Raw genomic sequence first — 13782 nt, 5'->3', positions numbered from 1 at the left:
AATATTTAGCAAGTGAGTACACTCAGTGCTAGATTTGAGGCAAAGTGGTATATTAAAAAAAAAAAAAAAAAGGGCTGGGTTTGCCCCTAGAAAGCCTGTGGTAGTAGAGGTAGAAATTACTGCAACAAAAAGTAGGCACATAGTTTATAAATGAATTACACATTAGTGCCAGGACGGACAATCACATGAACATCCTTTATCAAAGAATCACTGAGAAGTACTAGGAAGGGTAATCAGTGAACCACAGAAATTCATTGGAAAAAAGATTCCCTCTGAATAGATAAACATGGAATATGAAATCTGGACACTTTAAACTCTTACCTGACTAAACGAGTGATCATACATCAACATCTATTTAAGGAACCAAAATACATCTGGTCTGTAGGCTCCCAACCCACAAATCTCATTTACCCTGAAATGGAATCTGGTCAACATTGTTATTAAAGTAAAAGAGCAACCCTAGGTATGTAACTCAGTGGTAGAGCACTTGTCTAGCACCAAAAATAAGGGGATTTGGTTTTTTGTTTTTTGTTTTTTAATATCTGAACTATTTTAATGAGTTTTAAATTAGATCTTAAATATGAAAGTAAACAGTGTGGGCAACAGTATACAATGACTACATACAGTTGCTGACTGCAGAATTCAGCACAATGCAGGGTTTTCTTTGACATGGACATCACAGATCACTACCAGAACATCACATAAGTTTATTTCAGATGTAACAGCAATGTTAAAATTGACAAGTTTAATTCTTAACTGCACCAAGTAAACTTAGCCATTTAAGTAATTTTAAAGTTTTCTCTCCACACACCAGTTTCCCAATAGTTTTCTTTTTGAAATATTTTCAGTTGATGAGTAAACTTTGAAGATATTTCAGAACTCCTTTCCCCAAATGAAAACTAATCTGGACAAATTATATATTGCATAGATTTCTCTACAGATTCTTTTCTTTAGAACCTAAATGCAAATCCATAGTGTAATTGTAACTTACTTGACCCATTGTAAAAATTATCTGTCCTGAAAAATATGGATGTATCCTGTGATCTTCCAGTTAACAGAATTACTATTTTACCTCAAAGATTTATTTTTATCATATATCAAAATAATCAACTCAACATGGGGTATAACTTTGGTCTTTACTGACTCACAGGCATACAAACTAGTGCCCAGCTTCTACTCCTTCCAAATCTTGCTGTTCTATAAGTGGATGGAATTATTTAACACAAGTTTGATGTAGGACAATTAACCCTTTACAAATGCTTAGAATTTAGGTGAAATCCTTTAGTGTGGAAAAAAAAAAAAAAACTACAATGATAGGAAACCTACAAACTCAAATCGAACTTTAATATTTTTCCCTCTTTAAATAACAAGTACTTAATTGTCGTGAGGCAGCTATTCGGTTTTTGATAACCACATTTAGGGATACATTCATAGGACTGCTTAGAAAGTCCAGGTGAAATGTTTATAGAAATAGAGGCAGTGTCATCTCAGAAAACTCAGTTATATATCAAAATCTACTTTGATATCTGGAAGTTTACAAAAAGGTTGAATTCTTCACACTAGTTATACTTCCTGTAACTCAAGCACTCTTCTCTTGGCAAGAGCAAGCTGAAGCTTATCCACAAAGGTAAAGGTGCTTAATGCTGAACTTTTCCTCTAAACCTACATTTGGATTGTTTAAGGAACTGATAATGAATAAATCAGTGTGATCTTTCTACATTTTTTACTAATTTAGGATTAGAACACTATAAACTCATTCATCAGTCATCTTCCTTATATTTTTCTTGGCACTCAATTAAGACTATAGAAGTCTATTTTACTTTGTACTCTCACACTTTCAAACAAAAACTTAAGGTTACAAAGTGTGTACAAACATTCTATAAAATAATTTTGTCATTTAACCTATTTGGAGATGAGACTTCTATACCAGAATTTTATGTATAAGGATAAATATTATGAATCAAACTTCCTTAAAGTCAAATGACAGAAAACTCAAGCCCCGTGCATTGTTTGTAAAGTCTAATGAGAACATTTTTTGAACCATCACTACTGACAATCCAAAAAATTCTAAATATTGAAGATGGGACAATGGGAGGTAAAACGCAAGTACTTCAGATGTCTCTCATAAAGTTATCAACCTGCTAAAGTCACTCTCTACGTGCCAGAAAATGATCCAACAAAAACCAGTCCTGTCAGTAGAGGAGGTCACAGTGATCTGCATTATTAACACTTTATGCTTCTATCTTTCCCCGAAGCTATTTGTCCAACAATTCTTCTATTCCCAAATCTTTAAACTCAGTATTATAGGCACAGAGTATAAGCAAATCTAGGATGTTCTCCAACAGATAAGCAATAGCATAGCTATGTTATTCTCAAAAATACTGTCTAGATATTTTTTCCTATACAATCAAATGCTCAGTGGCCACACAGCCTGCATTAGTTGACATTAAATGCATGTACTGTGCCGCAAGTTCATCTAAGTTTCCTTTGTTATTTTTTAACATGTCTACGAGAAAACACCTGCTTTAGGTTGATTTAGGGATACTGACCTATAAGGACATCAACTCCACTTTTAAGGTTAGACTATTATTGGGCTTACTGAAGGAAAGGGCTGGAGAAAAAAAAACATCACAACAAAGCTCTTTAGGTCAGTTAAAGGCCATCTCTCTAACGGGGATATTTATAAAAAAAAAAAAAGATCTCATCAGCTCACATGCTAAAACTTAATGACTCTAATAAAAATCAATAGCAAGAAAAACAAATCTGCTAATAACCAGCTCACTCATTAGCAAAAAAAAAAAAAAAAAAAAAAAAAAAGCAGTTTAACTCAAATACTTTCAGACCAAAATGTAACACCTACCCAAACTGCCTCATCAATCAGTTGTGGGGGAGGGGGGGTCATTTTAAAAACCTAAATAGGCTTGATATTTCTTACGAAGATAACAATGGTTCAACTCCTGAGAGAGTGCTCAGAAGGGCTAAAGGTGGAGTGAAGGCAATGTCTAGGGATTAACATCCCACAAATAGTTTTTAAAAACCTAAAGTACCACAAACACACTAAACGTCTATGAATTACAGAACAAGATATTGCTGCTGCTTCTTTTTATCTTTAGAAATAAAGAATATTTGTAGGCTCTGCCCTTCAATGTGAAAGCAGAAAATAAGGGGGAAAAAATTGAAAACATCTGCTACCCCAATTTTTGGGACCATACGTTTTAACTGTGAAACTAAACAGATGTACCTCCTCCTTATTTCAATCCAACCACCTCACCAAAAAAAAAAGAAAAAGAAAAAAAAAAAGAAAACTTAAACAATCCAAACATGATTATTTTTAAAATTTCTTGAAAGTATTAAAATTTCTAGAGGAAAGAAATGAAATGAGGAAAAACAAGAACAAGGAGGGAGGAAAGTTTAGGAAAGGGGTGGAGCAGGGGCAGGGAATCAATGGGCCTCTCTTTTATTTGGCGACAAGCAAGTGCAAGAAAGTTCATTTGTAATTTGTTCAGTTGTCTGTTTTCTGCGCATTTGCATTCTGACCAGAAGGGACTTTGAGGTTTTTCTGAAGCACATGAGCATCTGCAGGCTCTATCCTCTTATAGTAGTTCTTCTTTGTCTCAATAATCTCAAAGCCAAACTTCCTGTAGAAGTCAATTGCTGACTCATTGCTGATCTGAACGTGCAGATAAATGTTGTCAAAAGTGCCATCTTTTTCACAGATGTTTAGGACGTGATTTAACATTTTAGTTCTTATTCCTAGCCTTCGGTAAGATGCAAGACATCCTAGTGTCATGATGTAAAGTCTCTTCTGATTCTGTGAATGATCCACCCTGCAGCATACTGCACCTACAGCAATATCATTGAAATAGGCAAGTTTTGCTAGCTCGCCAACCTCCAGCACATCCTTGTAGAACTTGTCATTGTAGCTGACTGGAAAAATGACCTGGTTCAATCTCTTCAACTGTTTAATATTGTGTGGTGTTACATCTCCCAGCTCCATCGGCCCGAAGTCTCCGAAGGGGGCGGGGGTGCCTTCAGCCGCCGGGCTGATGCCGCCGCTTCTCCACACGTGCGCTCAGGGCCCTCAGCTCCCGCCCGCCGCCGCCGCCGCCGCCGCCGCCGCCGCCAGCCAGACCCCAGGGATTTGTTTTTATTTTTTTATTTTTGATACTGGAGATTTAACCCAGGGTTGTTTTACCACTATGCTACATCTCCAGCCCTTTTTGTTTTTTGTTTTGAGATGTGTTCTAAGTTGCTTAGGGCTTCGCTAAATTGCTGAGGCTGGCCTTGAACTTGAGATCCTCTTGATTCAGCCTCCGGAGCCCACCATGCCTGTCACAGAGCCTCTGCACCACCATGCCTGTCAAAAAAGGGGATGTGGTGTTAGGATGTAGCTCAGTTGCAAAGTGTTTGCCTTGCTTTCACAAAGCCCTGGGTTTGATCTCCAGTTCCAAAAATAAATAAATAAAGGGATTTTAAAAGGGGGATGTAGCTGGGCACGGTGGCACATGCCTATAATCCCAGCAACTCAGGAGGCTGAGACAGGAGGATCACAAATTCCAGGCCAGCCTTGGCAATTTAGCAGGACTGTCTCAAAAATAAAAAGGACTGGGGATGTGGCTCCATGTGCTAAGTGCCCCAGGGCTCAATCCCCAAAGCCAAAATAAAGGGAGGAAGCATATTGTAACTTGCATATTTATGAGTTTATATGTTCTTCCAGGTTGTGGTTATTTCCTTCAAAGCTTGATTACAGGAGACTGATCAGGCTCAGTGGCTCACGCCTGTAATCCCAGCAGCTCAGGAGCCTGACGCAGGAGGATTGCAAGTTCAAAGCCAGCCTTAGGCACTAAGCAACTCAGGGAGAGCCTGTTTCTAAAATATAAAATAGGGTTGGGATGTGGCTTAGTGGTCCAGCACCCCTGAGTTTGATTTCCAGTACCACGAGAAAAAAAAAAAAAAAAAAAAAAAAAAAAAAGGCAGTGGGGAAGGTAGGACTTATGAATTTCTTATAATTAAACCTTTCTCATTTCAGAGATTCAATTAATTACAGTCCAAAGAGTCCTTTAAAATTACTTTATTAATGCCAGTTTGAAGGTTTGTGGCCTAGAGATTGAGGAAAAATGCTACTATCTAAATTTTTTTAAATCTAAAATAGAGATTGTAATGTACAAAGCTGCTCTCCCCACCCTTTCCATTGCAGTCATTTCCCCGCCTCCCAACTACTGTCAGTCTGTGAACATCCTAGCTAGCTATTGGATCATCAGTCAGCTTGCAAGTATCCTTCTCTGTTATTGGTCCCCTGTTAGCCCGGCAGAATTCAGCTGCTTAAGGGCAGCTACCCCTGCCATCTTTTCTCTCCCCCCACTCACTTTCTTTCTCCTCCTCGCTTTTCACACTCTTTCTTGTCTGCGCCCTTTCTCTTTCCCTTTATTTTCCTCTCATTTTCTCTCTTACCCTGCAGGGAGACACTCTGTTTGCTTAATAAACTACTCCCTTATGTGATTTCCAGTGTCCGCAGTGGTTTTCGTGGGATTCCTTACAGAGATAACTGGTACAATTCTGAGTTAAGAATTGTTTTTCTGGAGGGATCCTACTGTGTTGTATAAGCTAGTCAAGCCACAGAACCTGTCTTGAAACTTTTAACACTCTTCTTTTGCTGGGGGTGGGGGCGTGAAACCCAGGGCCTCATACTTGCTAAGCATGTGCCCTACCACTGAGCTACAACCTCACCCCCACCCCAGATTTAACACTTAGAACTACCTTAGTAGCTGGTGGATAGTGGCACTCAAATAATTGATGAAGAAATGAACTAATAAATAAATTTATTAGTAAAACTAGAAAGTCCATCCAAAATCACAAGAATTTCTTAAGTGTTCCTCATTCCCTTCCAGTCTTTGTTCACGTGCATATGAACTGTGTACACACATAAATCATAGTGAAGGTTTCATTTTGCTTTACATATTATACATACTGCTTTTATACATTATTATATATTATTTTATAATATATAATATAATATTAGACATTATTTTAATGTTTGAATACTTATTTATCTCACAGTGTTGGAAATATTAGGTTAATTCCAAGGTTTCACAGTATTCACAGACAACTTTATGCTAAGTTTTTTCCTTTTTCCTTTTTTTTTTTTTTTTTTTTTTTGGTACTGAGGATTGAACCCATGGGGACTTTACCACTGAGCCACATCCTCAGCCCTTTTTAGTTTTTATTTTGAGACAAGTCTCACCAAGTTGCTGAGCCTGGCTTTGAACTTGCAATCCTCCTGCCTCAGCCTCCTGAGTTATTGGGATTACAGACACGTGCCACTACAATAGGCAGGTTTTCCTTCTTGGGAATAATTATGTTAAATTTTAAGTGGTCACTGAAACAAAAAAAAAAAAATTTGGTTCTTAATACATGGTTGTGACAATGCTAATTTTTACCAGCACATTATGATTTGGTATATGATTTCATTCTCATAAATAGAGACTAATTCTTAAATTTTGGTTAGGGGAATTAATTGGTGTCATAACTAGCACTTCTTCCAATTTTGTTTCTCCATGGTGATACCAAACTACAATTTAGAAGGATGAGGTTCGTTGTAATTCTAACTGTATTATATACATAAGGGAACATGCAAAACAATATTGCCTGAAACAGTGCATCAATACAACTAATCTGTAAATAAATTTGGTGCAGTATATGTTAATTATTTTTAATTGTGTGTTGATTTTTTTTTTCTTTTCCTTTTCTTTGAGACTGGATCTGACTATGCTGCCCAAACTGGTATTGAATTTGAAAGCTCACAAAATTATCCCACCTCAGCCTCCCCAGTAGGTGAGCCTACAGTCATCCACCACCATACCTGGCCCTACAACTTTTTCTTAAGGTACCATCTGGAGTTCAAAGATCTAGGTTTGTGCAGATATGCAGGGGAAACTTCTCTAATATTTTTAAATTATTAACTAAAGAATTACTAATTAAAGTATTAATACTTTAAAATTATTAACTAGTATTTAACATTCAATCAAGGGTGAAAGTTCAGTTTATATATATATATAAATAAATAAATTATATATATATATATATAATATAAATTATATTTATATATAATATAAATTATATTATATTATATTATATTAATTATATTATATATAATTTATATATAATATAAATTATATATATTATATATATATAAATTATATATAATAAATTATATATATATTATAATATATTATATAATAAAATAAATATAAAACTCCTCCCCTTCCATGCTGGATTTGAACCCGAGGTGCTTTGCAGCTAAATTTCATCCCCCAGCTCTTTTTTTAAATTTTGAGACAGGGTCTCACTAAGTTGCTGAGACTGGATAAGAACTTGAACTTCTGATCCTCCTGCCTCAGCCTCCCAAAGCAGCTGCAATTACAGGCATATGTCACCATGCCTGGCTCATTATATTCATTATATTCTTTGTTGAGCTCCTTCTGTTGCTGAATCCAAAAATGGTCTTGTTTTTCTCCACTTTTTTCCCTATATAAAATAGTATTTTGATGTTGGGAAATGGAACCCAGGGACTCAGGCAAGCCAGACAAATGCTCCACCACTGTGCTCCCCCACCTCGCCCCCAGTCCTAGCTTCCTGATGTCAGGGTGATTGCGTGGCATGTTTCTTTGCAGGGAGCCCAGTAGGCTGCTTCACCATCTGTGTTAGCTTTCCATCACCGTGAGAGAAACAATTTAAAAGCGGCAAAGACTTATTTTGGCACATGGTTTCAGTCCATGGTCACTTGGTCCGGTCCCGTTGGGCCTTTGGTGAAAAGGGACATTATGACGGGGAGCCGGAGAGAGGGAAAGGGAAATGCGGATACAGAGGGAAAGAGAAAGGGGTCCTGGACAAGACATATCTCAAGGACATGCCCCCAGTGTCCTACTTCCTGCAGCTAGACCCACCTCCTAAAGTTTCCACCACCTCCCTTTAGCCTACCAGCTGGGAACCAAGCCTTAAACGCGGGAGCCTTTAGGGGATTTTACAGATCCAAACCACAGCAAACTCCTAAACGTGAGCTTTTCACGTGATTTTTGCAAGGGAAGGAGCACAAGTCCCAGACGGACCTGTTAATCTTAATTTCGTGAAGGTCAGTGAGTTTCCAGATCCTGAGAGTCTAAAAGAAAACAAACCCCTTTTGTTTAACCCCTTTTGTTTTTTGGATTAACAGGGATCCAAAAATCCCTGTTAATCCGTGTCTGGCTTTCATTATGGCCAATTTTGACTTTTCCCATGGCATGGGACTTGGGAGTGTTAAAGATGGGGAGTGGTGAAGCACATTCCTAGTTAGCCTTTGTTTGCAGTTTAATCAAGCAAGAGGAAAGAAAACAAATCTGAGACTGGGGAAAGAATTTAACTTGTGCTGGGAAGATTTTTTTCTTCAACCCATTACAAGGTTCCATTGTGAGGCCCCACCATTCTAGGAACTGCAGCAGTGGACAAAACAGTGCTTGCCTTCATGGACCTTGCATTCCAAATGGCGAGAAACAGACAAAACTTGTACATTTAGCATGCGAAATGGTTAAAAGCATGTAGGAGAAAATAAGACGGAGACGGGAAATAGGGAGTGTTGGCAATTTAGAATGGACATGCAAAGCTTCAATGAGAAGTTTCATTTGAAACAGAAATACATGAAGAAAGCTTGGGAACAACCAGGCGTGCACTGGGAAAAAGTGCGGCTCAGGATGGGAATCAGCACCAAGATCAAGTCCCAGCGCAAAGCTCCCGGAAGCAGTGGGTGTTTTCCCGGGCTGCGAGCGAGAAGAAGACCGGTCTAGAGACAAGCGCCTGGTCGCAGTAGTCTCCATTTTTCTTCCTGGCAAAATATAGAATGAACCCGCTACACATTGGCATCTTTTTCTTGTCAGTCCGGTGCCAGTTCTGTTCACCTCCGAGTGAACGGCAGAGAGGATCCGGTCGCGGGGAACCGGCGAGGTGAAAATCAGCCAAGGTGGTGAAGGACCCAGCACACTACGCTGCCCTCACTCAAGATGGCCACCAGAGCCGAGCGCGCGGGCCTTCTGAACAGGGCGCATGCTCCGTGGGCGGCCTCGGGCGCCTGCGGGGCAGATCTACTCCCAGAGGTGGTTTGGCATTGCAGCGCCACGGTTGCCGCCGCTCCTGGTGTGTGGAGGGAAGGATGAAGCCAGTGTTCCTGGCTATCCCCGGCGGGGACAGGCCAGGGCTCGAGCCTGTGGTCTTCTTAGTGTCAGGTTGGGAATTATCACATAATCCAGCAGTTGAGCTTCTAGATAGATGACCCAGAATTCCTGAGTGTAGTGTCCAAGAGACTTTTGTATACCCATGTTCATAGCATTGTTCACAACTGCTAAAACGTGGAATTAACCCAAATAACTGTTAATGGAAGAATGGATAAGCAAAATGTGGTATATACATATAATGGAATATTATTCAGCCTTAACAAGGAAAATAATTCTGCAATATGCTACAGCGTGGATGGACCTTAAAGATACTAAGCCAAGTGAACCAGGGTAGTCACAAAAAAGACAAGTACTGCAGGGTTCCACTGAAATAGTAAGTTGTCAGAGATGGTAGGGAGAGGAGAATGGCAAGTTATTGTTTAATGGGTATAGAGTTCCAGTTTTAGGGGCTGAGGATGCAGCTGTGGTACAGTGCTTCCCAAGCATGTACCAGGTCCTAGTTCAGTTCCTAGCACTGCAAAAAAATACATTTTTTTTTTCTATTTTAAGAATTATGGGAATGGGTGGTGGTGATAGTTGCATGTTAGGAATGTGTGGTCTCGAGTCTCGTAACAATGTTTTAGTCAACAACAGACCCTGTATATCATGGTGAGTACATAAGTTTATATAATAGGGCTGAAAAGTTCTTATGACCTAGTGATGTCAAAGTATCAAGGTTATAGTGCAAAGGTCACTCACATTTTTAGTGATGCTGGTATAAGCATACTTACTGTGCTGCTGGTCATGTGAAAGTATAGCAAATAGAATTGTGTACAGTACATCATACTTGAGAATGATAATTATGTTAATGATTTATGTACTTACTATATTGTACTTTTTATTGTATTTTAGGGTACATTCCTTCTATTTAAAAAAATGCTTACTGTAAAACCATATGCCATATTACACTGGTAGCAGCCTCATATGTGTTTGCTCCATCTCTCTTTTTTTTTTTATATATATTTTGTTTGAGTTGTAGGTGGATACAATACCTTTATTTTATTTTTATGTGGTGCGGAGGATTGAACCCAGAGCCTCATGCATGCTAGGTGAGCACTCTACCACTGACCCACAACCCCAGCATCTCTATTTAATTTTTTTTTTTTTTTCTAGTAGTACTGGGGGATGAACCCAGGGGTGCTCTACCGGTGAACTACATCCTCAGCCCTTTTTATTTTATTTTTACGTTTTAAGGCAGGATCTCACTAAGTTTCGGAAACTGACCTCCAACTTTCACTCTGACTGCCTCGGCCTCCTGAGTCGCTGGGATAATATGTGTGTGCCACCACACCTAGCTACTACTACCTCTCCTGATTACATCACTTTCTCTTGTGTTTTATTGAATCTCATGTTCTGTTCATTGTTTTTCCTCTGCATACAAAATCCCCTGCTAAGGTTGCTAGTAAGAGGCTGTGTCAAGTGACTGACCTAGAAATAAAATTAAGCAATTAAAGAGTACAAAAGTAGGGCTGGGGAGATAGCTCAGTTGGTAGAGTGCTTGCCTCGCAAGCACAAGGCCCTGGGTACAATCCCCAGCACCACAAAAAAAAAAAAACTACAAAAGTGGAAACACAGTGATGGGCCAGGTACACTGGTGCACACCTATAATCCAAGCAGCTCAGGAGGCTGGGGCAGGAGGATCAAGCATTCAAAACCAGCATCAGCAACTTATCGAGGCCCTGAGCCACTCAGTGAGACCCTGTCTTTAAATAAAATATAAAAAAGGGCTGGGGATGTGGCTAGGTTCAATCCCTGGTATCCCCCACCAAAAAAAAGAAGAAGAAGAAGAAGAAAAGAAAAGCAACGATAATTATTGTGGTTATTGTTTGTTGGTCAGGCATGTCTTATTTCCTTATTTCACCATAGCGACTATCTTGAAAAAGAACAAAGTGACTAGCTGTTATAGGATCTGCTGCTTGGGGCTGGAGTTGTGGCTCAGTGGTACAGCGCTTCCTTGGCATGTGTGAGGCCTCAGCACCACATATAAATGAATGAACAAAACAAAAAGATCCATTTACAACTAAAAAAAAAAATTTTTTTTTTTTTTTGGGTGCTGGGGATCGAACTCAGGGCCTTGTGCTTACAAGACAAGCACTCTACCAACTGAGCTATCTCCCTAGCCCCTAAAAAATATTTTAAAAATAGGACACTGCATACATAAACCAATAACAGTTATTTATCATCATGTACTGTACATCATAGTATATGTTAGTCACATGACTGACAGCATAGTTCCTTGCTTACAGTAGCATTGCCACAACCTTTGGATCCTCTGACATCACTAGGTGATAGGAATTTTTCAGCCCAGTTATAGCTTATAAGTCCACCATGGTATATGTGATGTGTGGTTGGCTGAAACATTCTTAGGACACTCAAGACTACACATTTATGATGTTGTACGACAATCACCACCATCCAGATCCATAATTACTTAAAAAAAATTTAAGGCTGCAAGATTGAAGAATTCAAGAAGGGCCGCTTTCTGACATGGAAAAACTTCTAATGACCTGGGTTGAAGACCAGACAGAGAAGTATATCCCTGCCAGCACCATGACAGTCACTGCTGGAACAAAGGGCCTTATGCATGATAGGCAAGTGGTCTTTTCACTGAGCCTCATCCCCAGTTGCTTTTTCTTTTCTTCTTTCTCTCCTCCCCTGCTCCCGTCCCTTCCTCCTTCATTTTGTGGCACTGGGAATTTAACCCAGAGGTGCCCTACGTTCCAGCCCTTTTTATTTTTAACTTTGAGATACAGTCTTTTTAAATTGTCAAGGCTAGCCTCCAACTTGCAATCTTCCTGCCTCAGCCTCCCAAGTCACTGGGATTACAGGCATGTACCATGGCACCTCACTGCATGACTGTATTTAATACCTCTGAACTGTACACTCAGAAGTGGTTGAGATAGGGCTGGGTTTGTGGCTCAGTGGTAGAGTGCTGGCCTAGCATGTGTAAGGGACAGGGTTTGATTCTCAGCACCACATATAAATAAATAAATAAATAAAAATACAGGTGCATCAACAACTAAAAAATGGTTGAAATCATCTGGGCATGGTAGTGTACACCTGTAAACCCAGTGACTTAGGAGGCTGAGGCAGGAGGATTGCAAATTTGAGGCCAGCCTGGGCAATTTAGCAAGACCTCATCTCAACATTAAAAAGGAAGAAACAAAGACAATAGAAAAGAAAAATTTTAAAAAAATTTTAAAAAGCTGGGCACAGTAGTGCACCCCTGTAATCCCACAGGCTTAGGAGGCTGAGGCAGGAGAAATTGCAAGTTCAAAGCCAGCCTCAGCAATTTAGCAAGACCCTAAGCAACTTAGTGAAAACGTACCTCAAAATTTAAAAAGAAAAAAGAAAAAAAAAAAAAAACTTGGGAATTCAGCTCAGTGGTTAAACTCCCCTGGGTTCAATTCCCGGTACAGGAAAAAAAAAAAAAAAAAAAAAAGATGGTAAATTTTATGTTATATGTACCTTACTTTGCCACAATAAAAAAGGTTTAAAAATCACTTGGCCATAAATGTATGAGTTTATACGTTGATCTCCATGGCTATCCTTCTACCAGTACCACATTATCTTCATTAATGTAATTTTATGATAAGTTTGGAAATCCAAGAGTGTGAGGCTTCTAACTTTATTCTAATTAAACATATTGGTTATTCTGGGTTCCTTGGATTTCTACTGAATATCAGGATTGACTTGTCAAAATTTTGCAAATAAACTAGATGGAATTTTGACAAAGATTACATTGAATCTGTAGGTCAGTAGAGGAGTATTACCATCTTAATAACATCAATGAGCTGTGAACACAAAGTGATTTTCATTATTTAGAGCTTTAATTTCTTTCAATAATGTTTGGTGGATTTTGGTATTCCACATCTTGTACTTCTTTTATTAAGTCTTAAGATTGTATTATTTTGGGTTGGGGATGTAGCTCAGTTGGTGGAGTGCTTGCCTTGCAAGCATGAGGCCCTGGGTTCAATCCCCGACACTGAAAAAAAAAAAAAAAAAAAAGATTGTGTTATTTTTATTATAAGTGGTATTGTTTTCTTAATCATTTTTGGACTGATACTGATAATTGCTAGTGTGTGGAAATCCAATTGATTTTTCTATATTGATCTTTTTTCCTGTAATCTTTCTGAACTTATTTATCAATCTTAATGGTTTTTAATTGGGTCCCATAGTTGTTTTTTTTTTTTTTTTTTTTAATATACAAGATCATGTGATCTTCAAATAGAGATAGTTTTAATTCTTCTACTCGGTATGAGTGATTTTTAGATTTCTTATTATTATCCTCTTACTCTGGTTAAACTTTGTGGTACAATGCTGAATAGAAGTGGCAAGAGCCAGGCACAGTGGCACATGTAATCCAGTGATTAGGGAGACTGAGGCAGAAGAATCAGAAGTTCAAGGCCAACCTGGACAATTTAGCAAGACCCTCTCTCTAATCAACAACTATAGAAGGACTGGGGATGTAACTCAGTGGTAGAGCCTCGAAAGTCTAATCCCCATTACTGGGGGGAGGACAGAAGAGGGAATGGTAAACTGC

The 13782-nt window shown here is 38.8% G+C and overlaps 1 protein-coding gene across 1 annotated transcript; it reads right to left on the bottom strand.

Moving 5' to 3' along the window:
- Positions 1-3502: 3502 nt before the first annotated feature.
- On the bottom strand, positions 3503-3997 carry LOC124987448 (N-alpha-acetyltransferase 50-like). Its single transcript, XM_047556692.1, has one exon. It carries the CDS (start codon positions 3995-3997, stop codon positions 3503-3505), a length of 495 nt encoding a protein of 164 aa, XP_047412648.1.
- Positions 3998-13782: the final 9785 nt, after the last annotated feature.

Source organism: Sciurus carolinensis, chromosome 6, assembly GCF_902686445.1.
Source record: "Sciurus carolinensis chromosome 6, mSciCar1.2, whole genome shotgun sequence".
NCBI lineage: Eukaryota > Metazoa > Chordata > Mammalia > Rodentia > Sciuridae > Sciurus > Sciurus carolinensis.
This window is presented reverse-complemented; position numbering and strand designations above follow the sequence as displayed.